This window comes from Mustelus asterias, unplaced genomic scaffold (genome assembly GCF_964213995.1).
Source record: "Mustelus asterias unplaced genomic scaffold, sMusAst1.hap1.1 HAP1_SCAFFOLD_129, whole genome shotgun sequence".
Lineage (NCBI taxonomy): Eukaryota > Metazoa > Chordata > Chondrichthyes > Carcharhiniformes > Triakidae > Mustelus > Mustelus asterias.
This window is the reverse complement of record NW_027590163.1, coordinates 837206-854082: the sequence shown is the minus strand read 5'-3', so window position 1 is coordinate 854082 and position 16877 is coordinate 837206. Positions and strand designations below refer to the sequence as shown.

General features: G+C 46.3%; 2 protein-coding genes across 2 annotated transcripts in view; both read left to right on the top strand.

The window, feature by feature from the left end:
- Positions 1 to 16877, top strand: part of LOC144484829 (uncharacterized) — a 153524-nt gene that overhangs the window by 94618 nt on the left and 42029 nt on the right. Inside the window, exon 9 of the mRNA XM_078203191.1 lies at positions 16335 to 16838. Within this exon, the coding sequence (XP_078059317.1) occupies positions 16335 to 16838 (504 nt within the window). The remainder of the gene's footprint in view (positions 1 to 16334; positions 16839 to 16877) is intronic.
- Positions 1484 to 3154, top strand: LOC144484841 (uncharacterized). Its single transcript, XM_078203207.1, has one exon. The coding sequence runs from the start codon at positions 1820 to 1822 to the stop codon at positions 2714 to 2716; it is 897 nt and encodes a 298-aa protein (XP_078059333.1). The 5' UTR covers positions 1484 to 1819; the 3' UTR covers positions 2717 to 3154.

The following is a 16877-nucleotide window of genomic DNA, read 5'->3' as shown; positions in this document are numbered from 1 at the left end:
CAGTGTCATTGCTGTCCTTGGCGCTTGTTTGTCCCGGAGAAGCGGAGTCAGCGTTAGGCGGTGGCTGGGAGGATTTGGAAACACTTTGTGGATCCGCAAACCCTTCAGAATCATTGTCAGCTCCCTGGTTTGCAGCTGCGGGGCTTCTCCCTCCCTCCCTCCCTCCCGGGAACAGGCCCAGGTGAGTGGGGAGGATTCACAAACACCCGCTGGAGGCCCCAACACCCCCAGTAAAAAGCTGCAGCTCCCGGGTTTGCAGCTTTTTCCCGGGAGGGAGTTGGGGAAGTTTTGCGGAGACAATTCCCGGTTGGTTCAGTTAGTGGTTCCTGGAGCTCAGAAACCCTGAGTTAGAATCCAGAACCCCATATTGGGTGGTAGTTTTATTAAATACTGTTTATTTATTAATCATCTGTTGAAGAAAATAATAATTTGTTTTGAAAAATCATTTTATAGCACTTGTGAAAATACCCATTAAAATAGCAATTCTCCCAATGTATTTCATAGAATCCCGACAGTGCTGAAGGAGGTGATTCGGCCCATCGAGTCTGCACTGGCAACAATCCCACCTAGGCCCTGTTCCCGTAACCCCACATATGTAACCTGCTAATCCCTCTAACCTACTCATCCCAGGACCCTAAGGGGCAATTTAGCATAGCCAATTCCCCCAACTGGCATCTCTTTGGACAATGGGAGGAAACCGGAGCATCTGGAGAAAACCCACGCAGACATGGGGAGAACGGGCAGACTACACAAGGACAGTAACCCCAGTTGGGAATCGAACCCAGGTCCCTGGAGCTGTGAGGCAGCAGTGCTAACCACTGTGCCACCTCCATTGCTGATGAGAATTTTAATTTACTGACTTGGGAATTAATTCTCAGGAATAGTCATTCTGAAAATGACCATTAAAATGTGTTTTAATTTACCCCACAATGCCAGATTTCAGTTTGCATTTCAAAATTGAATTGAGAATGTCTGAGAGCAAATGGTAAAATGAGGTTTGAGACACCAGCTGCAATTATTTTCTGTGACTGATGATACCTTTGTGTCTGTGCAGGAGGTAATTCCCCTGCTGTTGTGGCACAAATAAAATGAAGCCTTTCCTAGGAACAGGCCCATGTTAATGGTCACCGCGGTGTTTCATTGGTGGGCAGAGCACATGTGCCTATTGTGGTAACAACAGAGTCAGTGGGGCTGCACGTCCCCTGACTTGGAAGGAAAATAATTGACTCCTTGATTGTACTCTCAATCTGCACATGGTCTGGAGGACTGAATCCAGCTGGAGGGAGAGGGAGCTGGGCTCAGAGTGGAGATGGGGCAATGAGTTTGATTTCAGCTCGGGGACAAGAGAGAGAGTGTGGGATGGGGATTACAGCTCAAGATAAATGAGATAGAGAAATGTTTCGTGGAAACTGAAATTGTCTGTTCTGAATTAGTTTTTTAAAACTCTTTTTGCAGGGAACTTGATGAGGAGGATTCACAGACAGGAAACTCAAACTAAACTTCAGATCAAAGTCTGACAGAGCCATTCGATTCATTCTGGCCTGAATATGATTGCTTTTGACAGTGGAGGGAGAAATCATTCCCTGTTTTGTCAGTGGGAGAAAATTTCAAAATTCAATGTGACAGCAAAAGAACGGAGACACACACACACCCAAGTGAGAGTGCTCCAGTGAACTGACTGTGGATAGAGCTTTAACAAGTTACATATCCTGAAAGACATTACACCATTCACAGTGGGGAGAAACCATACACATGGTCTGTATGTGGGTGAGGCTTCAACTAATCATCCAACCTGGAGAGACAGAAGGATACCAGCACCATGGACAAACCGTGGAAATGTGAGGATTGTGGTAAAGGATTCAATTATCCATACTTGCTGGAAAACCATAGACACAGTCACACTGGAGAGAGGCCATTCATCTGTTCTGTGTGTGGGAAAGGATTCACTACCTCATCCCACCTGCTGTTACACCAGCGAACTCACACTGAGGAGAGGCCGTTCAGCTGCTCCACCTGTGGAAAGGGGTTCTCATGTTCATCCAACCTCAGTGCACATCAGCGAGTTCATACTGGGGAGAGATCGTTCACCTGCTCCTTGTGTGGGAAGGATTTTGCTGGGCCATCCGGTCTTTGGTCACACCAGCGAATTCACACAGGAGAGAAGCCATTCACCTGTTCTGTGTGTGGTAAGAGATTCACTCTGTCATCTAACCTGCTGTCACACCAGCGAGTTCACACAGAGGAGAGACCGTTCAGCTGCACTTCCTGTGGAAAGAGGTTCAGGTCTTCATCCAACCTCAGTGCACACAAGCGAGTTCACACTGGGGAAAGGCTGTTCACCTGTTCCACGTGTGGGAGGGAATTCACCAATTCATCCGGCCTCCTGTCACATCAGCGAATTCACACTGAGGAGAAGCCATTTATTTGCACATACTGTGGAAAGAGTTTCAGGCAGTTATCAATCCTCACTGCTCATCAACGCACTCACACTGGGGAGAGACCATTCACTTGCTCCATGTGTGGGAAGGGATTCACTCAGTCTGGCAGCCTGCATTTCCATGAGCTCACGCACACTGGGGAGAGGCCATTCACCTGCTCTGTGTGTGGGAAGGGATACACTCGGTCATCCCACTTGCTGACACATCTGCAAGTTCACAATTGTCAGCAGGAGTTGGACTTTGCAGTTACTGCAGCTGTTAATCACATCCAGGATTGATAGTCTGACAATATTTGGTTTGTTTCTGCTGACATTAACAATCGCTACAACTGGCTGAAGTTTAATGTTCTGAGATGTCACTGATTTTCAGGGCTGCTGTGTCCCTTTTTAAAAGCACCATCTGTGATTTTTTAAATTCAGGAACTCTCAACAGGAACTTGTTGATAATAAGTTTATGAACTTTTCCTGAAATCTGAAATTGATGTTTGGTGCAAACTGTACAATTCAGTGTCTGAAAGGTTCCACTGCTTAAGATTTCCAATTGTCTCCAGACAGGACAGCCAGTGAGATTCTGCAAGTCCAGGAGGCAAGCTGTGGGGGTTACTGTCTGGAGACAATACACATCTCTTTAACCTGTGCTTAATGCTCCCTCCACTCACATTGTTTGTATCTTTAAGACCTGGTTAGCAGTAGAGATTCGCATTCTAATCAGTATTCTGTGACTTGATTTTGTGTCTCTGTGCCCTGTTTGAGAGCTCTATCTGATGAAGGAGCAGCGCTCCGAAAGCTAATGGTATTTGCTACCAAATAAAGATATTCATACCCAGTCTTGCTCATTTGTGTGGGGGGCTGAATGCCTTTTTGGTGCTGGCAGCTAATTAGTGGAAAGTATCACTCGTGTAACCACGACATAGTCACAGAATGAAACAGATTAGTGTTCCCTCTGTATTGTGCAGCCTTGTGATTGTGCTAAAGGCCATCACTTTCAGATCTGAAAAGTGCCTGGGTCAAGGTCAAATTACCCCAGAAAGGGACATTTTCTCTCTCATCTGAAGCAACAGGTGAAGCAAATCATTTCTCACTGAAACACATCTTCAACGTTGCGGTAGTTTGTTCAGTTACACACTTGGTGGTCACGTGACTCTGGTTGCAGCATTCCTGAGCCTCATTGGAGGGATTCCTCACATGAGCCGAGTATGAGGAGAGTATCTCTGGCCTCCAGTGATGCAGCCGCTGAATCTATTCCTGGAAAAAACACATTTGGAATATTGTGATAATGTTGTCTGAATCCATCAGGACAATTTTGTATTCAAGTGTGGAGTGGATAATGTTCACTGTTTTATATTCGGGTCTGGGGGGGATAATGTTCACTGTTTTATATTCGGGTCTGGGGGGGATAATGTTCACTGTTTTATATTCGGGTCTGGGGGGGAATAATGTTCACTGTTTTATATTCGGGTCTGGGGGGATAATGTTCACTGTTTTATATTCGGGTCTGGGGGGGATAATGTTCACTGTTTTATATTCGGGTCTGGGGGATAATGTTCACTGTTTTATATTTGGGTCTGGGGGGGATAATGTTCACTGTTTTATATTCGGGTCTGGGGGGGGATAATGTTCACTGCTTTATATTCGGATCTGGCGGATAATGTTCACTGTTTTATATTCGGGTCTGAGGGATAATGTTCACTGTTTTATATTCGGATCTGGCGGATAATGTTCACTGTTTTATATTCGGGTCTGAGGGATAATGTTCACTGTTTTATATTCGGGTCTGAGGGATAATGTTCACTGTTTTATATTCGGGTCCGGGGGGGATAATGTTCCCTGTTTTATATTCGGGTCTGGGGGATAATGTTCACTGTTTTATATTCGGGTCTGGGGGGGATAATCTTCACTGTTTTATATTCGGTTCTGGGGGGGTTAATGTTCACTGTTTTATATTCCGGTCTGGGGGATAATGTTCACTGTTTTATATTCGGGTCTGGGGGGGATAATGTTCACTGTTTTATATTCGGGTCTGGGGGATAATGTTCACTGTTTTATATTCGGGTCTGGGGGGGATAATGTTCACTGTTTTACATTCGGGTCTGGGGGGGATAATGTTCACTGTTTTATATTTGGGTCTGGGGGATAATGTTCACTGTTTTATATTCGGGTCTGGGGGGGATAATGTTCACTGTTTTATATTCGGGTCTGGGGGATAATGTTCACTGTTTTATATTCGGGTCTGGGGGGGATAATGTTCACTGTTTTATATTCGGGTCTGGGGGGGATAATGTTCACTGTTTTATATTCGGGTCTGGGGGGGATAATGTTCACTGCTTTATATTCGGGTCTGGGGGATAATGTTCACTGCTTTATATTCGGGTCTGGGGGGGATAATGTTCACTGTTTTATATTCAGGTCTGGGGGGGATAATGTTCACTGTTTTATATTTGGGTCTGGGGGGGATAATGTTCACTGTTTTATATTCGGGTCTTGGGGGGATAATGTTCACTGTTTTATATTCGGGTCTGGGGGGGATAATATTCACTGTTTTATATTCAGGTCTGGGGGGGGATAATGTTCACTGTTTTATATTCGGGTCTGGGGGGGATAATATTCACTGTTTTATATTCAGGTCTGGGGGGGGATAATGTTCACTGTTTTATATTCGGGTCTGGGGGGGACAATGTTCACTCTTACATTCGGATCTGGGGGGGATAATGTTCACTGTTTTATATTCGGGTCTGTGGGGGATAATATTCACTGTTTTATATTCAGGTCTGGGGGGGGATAATGTTCACTGTTTTATATTCGGGTCTGGGGGGGACAATGTTCACTCTTACATTCGGATCTGGGGGGGATAATGTTCACTGTTTTATATTCGGGTCTGGGGGGGATAATATTCACTGTTTTATATTCAGGTCTGGGGGGGGATAATGTTCACTCTTTTATATTCGGGTCTGGGGGATAATGTTCACTGTTTTATATTCAGGTCTGGGGGGGGATAATGTTCACTGTTTTATATTCGGGTCTGGGGGGGACAATGTTCACTGTTTTATATTCAGGTCTGGGGGGGGATAATGTTCACTGTTTTATATTCGGGTCTGGGGGGGATAATATTCACTGTTTTATATTCAGGTCTGGGGGGGGATAATGTTCACTGTTTTATATTCGGGTCTGGGGGGGACAATGTTCACTCTTACATTCGGATCTGGGGGGGATAATGTTCACTGTTTTATATTCGGGTCTGGGGGGGATAATATTCACTGTTTTATATTCAGGTCTGGGGGGGGATAATGTTCACTGTTTTATATTCGGGTCTGGGGGGGACAATGTTCACTCTTACATTCGGATCTGGGGGGGATAATGTTCACTGTTTTATATTCGGGTCTGGGGGGGATAATATTCACTGTTTTATATTCAGGTCTGGGGGGGGATAATGTTCACTCTTTTATATTCGGGTCTGGGGGATAATGTTCACTGTTTTATATTCGGGTCTGGGGCGGCTAATGTTCACTGTTGTATATTCGGGTCTGGGGGGGGGATAATGTTCACTGTTTTATATTCCGGTCTGGAGGATAATGTTCACTGTTTTATATTCGGGTCTGGGGGGGATAATGTTCACTGTTTTATATTCGGGTCTGGGGGATAATGTTCACTGTTTTATATTCTGGTCTGGGGGGATAATGTTCACTGTTTTATATTCGTGTCTGGAGGGGATAATGTTCACTGTTTTATATTCGGGTCTGGGGGGATAATGTTCACTGTTTTATATTCGGGTCTGGGGGGATAATGTTCACTGTTTTATATTCGGGTCTGGGGGGGATAATGTTCATTGTTTTATATTCGGGTCTGAGGGGGGATAATGTTTACTGTTTTATATTCGGGTCTGGGGGGGGATAATGTTCACTGTTTTATATTCAGGTCTGGGGGATAATGTTCATTGTTTTATATTTGGGTCGGGGGAATAATGTTCACTGTTTTATATTCGGGTCTGGGGGGATAATGTTCATTGTTTTATATTTGGGTCTGGGGGGTATAATGTTCGCTCTTTTATATTCGGGTCTGGGGGAAGAATGTTCACTGCTTTATATTCAGGTCTGGGGGGATAATGTTCACTGTTTTATATTGGGTCGAGGGGATAATGTTCGCTATTTTATATTCAGGTCTGTGGGGAGAATGTTCACTACTTTATATTCGGGTCTGGGAGATAATGTTCACTGTCTGGGGTTTGTTAGCTCAGGTTCATTCTGCCTACTGTGCATTCTCGGTTGTCAGAGCTCTCATGAAAAGCCCTAGTTTCCAGTCAGTGACTGAGTTGTCTCTGATGGGATGGGGAATCAGAGTGGGGGTAATGTGCTTCATGAACAGCGATGGGTTGGAATGAGTATAAAATAAACCCAGACTACACCAGGTAATTGTGAGAACATTAAAACCATCACAAAAAATCATAGCACCATGTTGGAAAACGGAATACTTTGGTTCAATCTTTGATCAATTTTATTTGATTCAATATTTTGAGTGGCTTGTTGAATTGCTGGTTACATTCTAACAGCAGCTCAGCACCATCATTTTGACCATCAACTCGGCCCCGGTGACTGCTACATTTTTCCAGCACCTTCTGTTTTAATTTTAAGTGGAACCTCAATATCTGCTTAGTACACACGTCAATTTATCTTTCTAGGGGTGAGTGTGTCTGAGAGGTATGCAACTGGAAAACATTTTCCATTCACCTCTTGCATTGCTGCAGTATATATACATTGTTCTCACTCTGCCAGCAGGGCTGTGGGATTAATTGGATAGATCTTAAAGACAGCCCGACTGGGCAGGACGAGCCAAATGGTTTCCATCTGTGATGTATCATTCCATGAAACAGAATATTCAGCATCAGGATAAAGAAAGTGAAAGAAACCAGTCCCTGTGGGATTTACCCAACCAGTATGAGCTCCTTCAGGAGAGAAGAGAGAGAGAGGGAAACCAGTGGGAAAAGTTTTAAAAACTCGCGGTATTCCCACAGGAGAGCACTGGTTTAAATCAATTATAGAAAGAGTGAATGGCAGCGCACAAATTCCGAGGAATGCATTTTTAAACATTATTTGATCCTAATTGCACAAGATAATTTTCTATTATTGTCTTTGACAATGACGCCGTTAATACCCAGGTGCCCGTGCGGGTGTGAAAGTGTCCTATTCATTCCACAGGAGCCCATTGCGCAGCGCAGTTATGTATCTGGAGCGTGCGCAGTGTCACTTTGCTCGGAGCCCTGAGTGCGGGAGCCGCTTTTTTCAGTGGGTGAGTCGGTGGGGCTGCGGGAGAAATGGAGCCGGGAGTCGGGGTCGGGAGGGAGCTCTGGCTTCACAAACACCCGCTGTAGGCCGCACAGCCCGAATACGACCCTGCAGGTCCCGGGTTTACAGCTCCCACGCTTTAATCCCGGGAAGAAGTTGAACACCAGGTTAAACTCCAACAGGTTTATTTGGTTGCAAAAGCCTCACAAGCCACACTACCAAATAAACCTGTTGGACTTTAACCTGGTGTTGTTAAACTTCTTACTGTCTTTACCCCAGTCCAACGCCGGCATCTCCACATCATGACTTTAATCTCGGGAAGAAGTTTAACAACACCAGGTTAAAGTCCAACAGATTTATTTGGTAGCAAAAGCCTTACAAGCTTTCGGAGCCCCAAGCCCCTTCTTCAGGTGAGTGGGAATTCTGCTCACAAACAGGGCTTATAAAGACACAAACTCAATTTACAGAATAATGGTTGGAATCAAGTCTTTAAGATACAAACAATGTGAGTGGAGAGAGCATCAAGACAGGCTAAAGAGATGTGTATTGTCTCCAGACAGGACAGCCAGTGAAACTCTGCAGGTCCAGGCAGGCTGTGGGGGTTACAAATAGTGTGACATGAACCCAATATCCCGGTTGAGGCCGTCCTCATGTGTGCAGAACTTGGCTATCAGTTTCTGCTCAGCGACTCTGTGCCGTCGTGTGTCGTGAAGGCCGCCTTGGAGAACGCTTACCCGAATATCAGAGGCTGAATGCCCGTGACCGCTGAAGTGCTCCCCAACAGGTAGAGAACAGTCTTGCCTGGTGGTTGTCGAGCGGTGTTCATTCATCCATTGTCGCAGCGTCTGCATGGTTTCCCCAATGTACCATGCCTCGGGACATCCTTTCCTGCAGCGTAACAGGTCGACAATGTTGGCCGAGTTGCAAGAGTATGTACCGTGTACCTGGTGGATGGTGTTCTCACGTGCGGTGATGGCATCTGTGTCGATGATCCGGCATGTCTTGCAGAGGTTGCTGTGGCAGGGTTGTGTGGTGTCGTGGTCACTGTTCTCCTGAAGGCTGGGTAGTTTGCTGCGGACAATGGTCTGTTTGAGGTTGTGCGGTTGTTTGAAGGCAAGAAGTGGGGGTGTGGGGATGGCCTTGGTGAGATGTTCATCTTCATCAATGACATGTTGAAGGCTCCGGAGGAGATGCCGTTGCTTCTCCGCTCCGGGGAAGTACTGGACAACGAAGGGTACTCTGTCCACCGTGTCCCGTGTTTGTCTTCTGAGGAGGTCGGTGCGGTTTTTCGCTGTGGCACGTTGGAACTGTTGATCGATGAGTCGAGCACTGTATCCTGTTCTTATGAGGGCATCTTTCAGCGTCTGCAGGTGTCTGTTGCGATCCTCCTCACCCGGGCAGATCCTGTGTATACGGAGTGCTTGTCCATAGGGGATGGCTTCTTTATCGTGTTTAGGGTGGAAGCTGGAGAAGTGGAGCATCGTGAGGTTATCCGTGGGCTTGCGGTATAGTGAGGTGCTGAGGTGACTGTCCTTAATGGAGATGCGTGTGTCCAAGAATGCAACCGATTCCGGAGAGTAGTCCATGGTGAGTCTGATGGTGGGATGGAACTTGTTGATGTCATCATATAGTTGTTTCAGTGATTGTTCACCATGAGTCCAAAGGAAGAAAATGTCATTGATGTATCTAGTGTATAGCATCGGTTGAAGGTCCCGTGCAGTGAAGAAGTCTTGTTTGAACCTGTGCATGAAGATGTTGGCATATTGAGGTGCGAATTTGGTCCCCATGGCTGTTCCGTGTGTCTGGATGAAGAACTGGTTGTTGAAGGTGAAGATATTGTGGTCCAGGATGAAGCGGATGAGTTGTAAAATTGCATCTGGAAACTGACAGTTGACGGCATTGAGTACTGAGGCCGTTTCGGCAATGCCATCGTCGTGGGGGATGCTGGTGTAGAGTGCCGAGACATCCATTGTGACGAGGAGTGCTCCTGGTTCAACTGCTCCATGTGCGCTGAGTTTCTGTAGGAAGTCCGTAGTGTCACGACAAAAGCTGGGGGTCTTTGTACAATGGGATTCAGGATGCTCTTGACATAGCCGGAGAGGTTCTCGCACAGGGTCCCATTGCCTGATACGATGGGACGGCCGGGTGTGTTGGCCTTGTGTATCTTCGGGAGGCAGTAGAGATCTCCAACATGGGGAGTATGTGGGATGAGAGCACGGAGGGTGCTCTGAAGGTCCGGATCAAAGGTCTTGATCAGAATGTTGAGTTGACGGGTGTGTTATTTGGTCGGATCTACGGGTTCCTCATTGTTTAGTTGTCGGTACACTTCTTTGCAGTAATCCGTTCTGATCAGTATGACGATGGCCCCTCCTTTGTCTGCTGGTTTGATGACAATGTTGCGGTTGGTCTTGAGAGCGTGGATGGCGTTGCGTTGTGCTTGGGTGATGTTTGGGGCTGTCTTGTGAGTGCGGCTGATGAATTTGGTGTTGACGCACCTCCTGATGGCTTGGGCATACATGTCACGTCGAGGGCAGCGGCCTTCCGGAGGAATCCAATTCGACTCTTTCCTCTTCGGATGCACTGCGGATCTCTCTGTCGGCTGTTCCGGTTCATTGGCTGTCTCATTGTGTTCGCTGTTGGCCTCTTGGGGTTTGTGGAAGAACTCCCACAGCTACATTCGCCTGATGAATTCCTCTGTGTCCGCTGCGAGACTGATGGGGTCTATTTTGGTGGTGGGGCAAAAATTAAGCCCTCGGCTGAGAACTTCAATTTCATCTGGTTGAAGTGTGCAGTCGGACAAGTTGACAATGGACTTCCCTGCAGTGGTAATGTTTTCTACTGTGGTACCGGGGGAGGCTTGGTTGCTGCTGGTGGTGATGCCGAGTTTCTCAAGTTTCCTGTTCTTGGTGTGCATGTAGATGGTGTAGTTCCTTTGTCTCGTCTGCTTGGCAGAGTTTCGCAGCTGGTCTGCATCCTGAGCGCAAGTTGAGAATATGGATTCTATCTTGGTTTCCAGGCTGCGGCGTTTGCTGTAGAGCTGGTGTACGAGGTGTTTGAGGAGGGTGAGAGAGGTGCGACGGCAAAGTCCCTCAGCGTAGTCTGTGTTATAGGTTGACCTGAGTGGGTTCGTGATCTGTCGTCCTTTCAGTATCTTGCCTGCTTTCTTGCATCTTTGTAGAAGATCATTTGATCTCGGGAACAGGTCCCAGTTATCGGCCGCCATCTTGTTTCAGCGGAGACGGAGAGCGCATGCGCTGCTGTCGGTGGCGGGTCACAATGGGCGTGGTTTCGGGGGCTGGTTCAGAACCTCTGTCTTCAGAGGGACAATATGTTGCAGGGCTCATGCACAGCTATCCAAGTGCATTGGAATAAGAATTCGGAACAGGAGCCCGTCATTCGGCCCATCGAGCCTGCTGCATCATTCAATAAGATCATGTCTACTTTGCTCCCCCACCCCGTCCATACCCTTGACTTTCTTGTGGATCAAATCCTCAGCTTTGAATATATTCAATGACCTGCCTCCAATCCTCACTGGTGAAGACAGAGTTCCAAAGATCAACAACCCGCTGAGAGAAAAGATCTCTCTTCATCTTCATCTTAATTTTGAGATCCTTTATTTTTACTTGATTTCCACACCAGAGGAAACATCCTCTCAGCATCGACCTTGTCAAGCACCTTATATCATATGAATCATAGAAACCCTACAGTGCAGAAGGAGGCCATTTGGCCCATCAAGTCTGTACTGACCACAATCCCACCCAGGCCCCATCCCCACAACCCCATGCATTTGACACTAGGGTCAATTTAGCATAGCCAATCCACCGAACCACAGTCTTTGGACTGTGGGAGGAAACCAGAGCACCTGGAGGAAACCCGCGCAGACATGGGGAGAATGTGCAAACTCCATCCAGACTGTGACCCAAGGCCGGAATTGAACCTGGGACCCTGGCGCTGTGAGACAGCAGTGCTAGCCACCATGCCGCCCTTAAATCCCCAGATGTTTCATTCAGATTACTTCTCAGTCTTCTAAACTCCAATGAGTACAGGCCCAAACTGCTCAACCTGAAAGATAAAACTCCTCAATTCAGGAATCAACCAACTGGACCTTCCCTGAACTGCCTCCACTGCAATTTTGTCCCAGCTAAAGTAATTCTGTGCCAGGTTAAAGGAGGAGTGAATGTTTTGAATCTCTGTTCTGGGCAGATGCTGATGGATTTTGGAAACTCCTTTTACAGGGGGTTAGAAGGGGAGGATTTACACACAGCAAACTCAGACCAAAAGAAATGTTTGTCTGTCTTGAATTTCTAACCTTGAATTACACCTATAACTTTCCTTATTTACAGGGAGAAGATTTGAAGATTGCAACATTTTTCCCAGACACCAATCTCTCTCAGATCTTTTCAGCTGCAGCAGATTTTAAAATGTTGAAAACAGTGAAATTGTTTTGGGGTGAATGTTAGTGAGCATTAATTTAAATTCAGAGCATGCTCTGATTCCATGGATCTCGGGCTATTGTGACTCCTTTACCATGGATGGGCAGGCAATGGTGCAGTGATAGTGTGATTGGATTAGTAATACAGGGATCCAGGGCAATACACTGTGAACCCTGGGTTCGAATCTCACAGTGGCAAATATTGAAATTTGAATTCAGTTCAAATCTAGAATTAGAAGTCCATTGATGACAATTGTTGTAAAAATCCATCCGATTTAATGATGTCCTTTAAAGAAGGAAATCTACCACATCCCCCAGCAATGCAAACCACTCAGTTCAAGGGCAATGAGTTATGGGCAATAGATGCTGATGCAGCCAGCACATAGAGTCACAGAGCAATACAGCACGGAAACAGGCCCTTTGGCCCAACTGATCCATGCCAACCATGGTGCCCTCCTAGCTAGTCCCAATTGCCCATGTTTGGCTCATATCCCTCTAATCCTTTCCAATTCATGTACTTATCCAAATGCTTTTTAAATGTTTAAACCTCCTGTTTGAACCTGCCTCAACCACTTTCTCTGGCAGCTCATTCCATGTACACACCACCCTCTGCAAGTTGCCCCTCAGGTCCCTTTTAATCTTTCCCCTCTCACCTTAAACCTATGCCCTCTAGTTTTCAATTCCCCTACCCTGGCAAAAAGACAATGTGGGTTCATAAGAACATAAGAAATAGGAGCAGGAGTAGGCCATCTAGCCCCTCGAGCCTGCCCCGCCATTCAATAAGATCATGGCTGATCTGACGTGGATCAGTACCACTTACCCGCCTGATCCCCATAACCCTTAATTCCCTTACCGATCAGGAATCCATCCATCCGCGCTTTAAACATATTCAGCGAGGTAGCCTCCACCACCTCAGTGGGCAGAGAATTCCAGAGATTCACCACCCTCTGGGAGAAGAAGTTCCTCCTCAACTCTGTCTTAAACCGACCCCCCTTTATTTTGAGGCTGTGTCCTCTAGTTTTAACTTCCTTACTAAGTGGAAAGAATCTCTCCGCCTCCACCCTATCCAGCCCCCGCATTATCTTATAAGTCTCCATAAGATCCCCCCTCATCCAAACCCAATCTCCTCAGCCTCTCCTCATAATCCAAACCCCTCATCTCCGGTATCAACCTGGTGAACATTCTCTGCACTCCCTCCAATGCCAATATATCCTTCCTCATATAAGGGGACCAATACTGCACACAGTATTCCAGCTGCGGCCTCACCAATGCCCTGTACAGGTGCATCAAGACATCCCTGCTTTTATATTCTATCCCCCTCGCAATATAGGCCAACATCCCATTTGCCTTCTTGATCACCTGTTGTACCTGCAGACTGGGCTTTTGCGTCTCATGCACAAGGACCCCCAGGTCCCTTTGCACGGTAGCATGTTTTAATTTGTTTCCATTGAGATAGTAATCCCATTTGTTATTATTTCCTCCAAAGTGTATAACCTCGCATTTCTCAACGTTATACTCCATTTGCCATATCCTCGCCCACTCACTCAGCCTGTCCAAATCTCTCTGCAGATCTTCTCCGTCCTCCACACGATTCACTTTTCCACTTATCTTTGTGTCGTCTGCAAACTTCATTACCCTACACTCCGTCCCCTCCTCCAGATCATCTATATAAATGGTAAATAGTTGCGACCCGAGTACCGATCCCTGCGGCACGCCACTAGTTACCTTCCTCCAACCGGAAAAACACCCATTTATTCCGACTCTTTGCTTCCTGTCGGATAGCCAGTCCCCAATCCACTTTAACACACTACCCCCAACTCCGTGTGCCCTAATCTTCTTCAGCAGCCTTTTATGGGGCACCTTATCAAACGCCTTTTGGAAATCCAAAAACACCGCATCCACCGGTTCTCCTCCATCAACCGCCCTAGTCACATCTTCATAAAAATCCAACATGTTCGTCAAGCACGACTTTCCCCTCATGAATCCATGCTGCGTTTGATTGATCGAACCATTTCTATCCAGATGCCCTGCTATCTCCTCTTTAATAATGGATTCCAGCATTTTCCCTACTACAGACGTTAAGCTGACCGGCCTATAGTTACCCGCCTTTTGTCTCCTTCCTTTTTTAAACAGCGGCGTAACATTAGCCGTTTTCCAATCAACCGGCACTACCCCAGAATGCAACGAGTTTTGATAAATAATCACTAACGCATCCACTATTACCTCTGACATTTCTTTCAATACCCTGGGATGCATTCCATCCGGACCCGGGGACTTGTCCACCTTCAGTCCCATTAGTCTACCCAGCACTGCCTCTCTGGTAACATTAATTGTATTAAGTATTTCTCCTGCTGCCAACCCTCTATCGTTAATATTTGGCAAACTATTTGTGTCCTCCACCGTGAAGACCGACACAAAAAACTTATTTAAAGACTCAGCCATATCCTCATTTCCCACTATTAACTCCCCCCTCTCGTCCTCCAAGGGTCCAACATTAACTCTAGCCACTCTATTCCTTTTTATATATTTATAAAAACTTTTACTATCATTTTTTATATTAATTGCTAGCCTAGCTTCATAGTCTATCCTTCCTTTCTTTATCGCTTTCGTAGTCTCTCTTTGTTGTTTCTTAAATTTTTCCCAATCACTTGTTTCTCCACTATTTTGGCCACTCTGTACGCAGCTGTTTTTATTTTAATACTCTCCTTTATTTCCTTTGTTATCCACGGCTGGTTCTCCCTTTTCTTACAATCCTTGTTTTTTGCTGGAATATATTTTTGCTGAGAACTGAAAAGGATCTCCTTAAAAATCCTCCACTGTTCCTCAGCTATCCTACCTGCCAGCCTGCTCTCCCAGTCTACCTTAGCCAATTCATCCCTCATCCTATCATATTTCCCTCTGTTCATCCTATCTATGCCCCTCATTATTTAATACACCTCAATATGGTCACCCCACATTCTCCTACGTTCGAAGGAATAAAGCCCTAGCCTGTCCAACGTCTCGCGATCAGTCGGCAACATCCTCATAAATCTTCTTTGCACTCTTTCCAGTTTATCAATGTCTTTCCTATTACAGGGTTACAAAAACTGTACACAATGCTCCAAGTGCAGCCTCACCAACGACTCATACAACTATAACACCCAACTCCTATACTCAGGATCATTGAATATATTCCAGTTAGACAGATCTTTGACTGACAAGGGTGTCAAGGGTTATGGGGAACAGACAAGAAGATGGAGCAAAAGCTAAGATGTGGGGGGATTTCTTCACTCAAGGATGTGGTGAAGATTTGGAATTCTCAACCCCTGAGGACAGTGAAGCCTCAGTCATCAACTATTTTCAAGAGAGAGATTGATTGGTTTCTAGATATTGAAGATATCAAGGGATATGGGTTTAGTGTGGGGAGAATGATGCTGAGGTAGATGAACAAATTATCTCACTGAATAGTTTAAAAGACGCGATGAGCCAAATAGCCGACTGCAGCTCCTATTTGTTATGGTCTCTGTGTACAGGACAGGAAGCAGTGAGCATGGATCTGTCAATCAGCCTCAATCAGCACCTTCAGGAGAATTAGGAGGTGAATATTAGATACAGCAGGGTGAGAATGGAGGGAGAGTGTGTGGGCTGGAGATTTACACCTTTTTGGGGACTGAAATAGGAAAGAATGTTCGATAGAAACTAGATTTGTCTGTTCTGAATTTCTATCCTGCACTGACACTGATGACTTTTGTAAACTTGTTTCACAGGATATTGAAAGAGGAATCACAGACTGAAATCTCAAACGTCACGTCTAGATCTGACAGAGTCATATTCCATGGGAGCTGAATATCATCAGCCATTGAATCTCGAAGGAGAAATTATTGTCCAGTTTGTCGATTTGAAAAGAGTTCGACCATCAGTGTGACTGGAAAAGCACCAACACACTGCCACACTCGAGTGAGAGTCTTCCAGTGCACTGACTAAAGAGCTTTAACCAGTTACACAGCCTGAATAAATATCACACCATTCACAGCGGGGAGAGACTGTACCCGTGATGTGAGTGTGGACGAGGCTTCAACTGATTGTCCACCCAAGAGAGAGGCAAGGACACCTGCATCATGGAGATACCATGGAAATGTGTGGACTGTGGGAAGAGATACAGATCCCATTCTCAGCTGGAAACTCATTGGTGCAGCCACACTGGGGAGAGACCATTCAACTGCTCTCAGTGTGGGGAGGGATTCAGTCATTTATCCAGCCTGCGGACACACCAGCGAGTTCACACTGGGGAGAGACCGTTCACCTGCTCTCAGTGTGGGAAGGGATTCACTTGTTCATCCCACCTGCGGAGGCACCAGCGAGTTCACACTGGGGAGAGACCATTTACATGTCCTCAGTGTGGGAAGGGATTCACTTGTTCATCCCACCTGCAGACACACCAGCGAGTTCACACTGGGGAGAGGCCATTCAGCTGCTCTCAGTGTGGGAAGGGATTCACTCAGTTATCCAACCTGCGGAAACACCAGCGAGTTCACACTGGGGAGACGCCATTCAGCTGCCCTCAGTGTGGGGAGGGATTCACTTGTTCATCCAGCCTGCGGAGGCACCAGCGAGTTCACACCGGGGAGAGACCATTCACCTGCTCTAGTTGTGGTAAGGGATTCAGTCAATCATCCAACCTGGTAAAGCACCAGCGAATTCACACTGGGGACAGGCCATTCACCTGCTCCGTGTGTGGGAAGGGATTCACTCA

Excerpts from the sequence above, each read along its gene's own strand:
- LOC144484841 (XM_078203207.1), top strand. The coding sequence starts at position 1,820 with ATGGACAAACCGTGGAAATGTGAGGATTGTGGTAAAGGATTCAATTAT.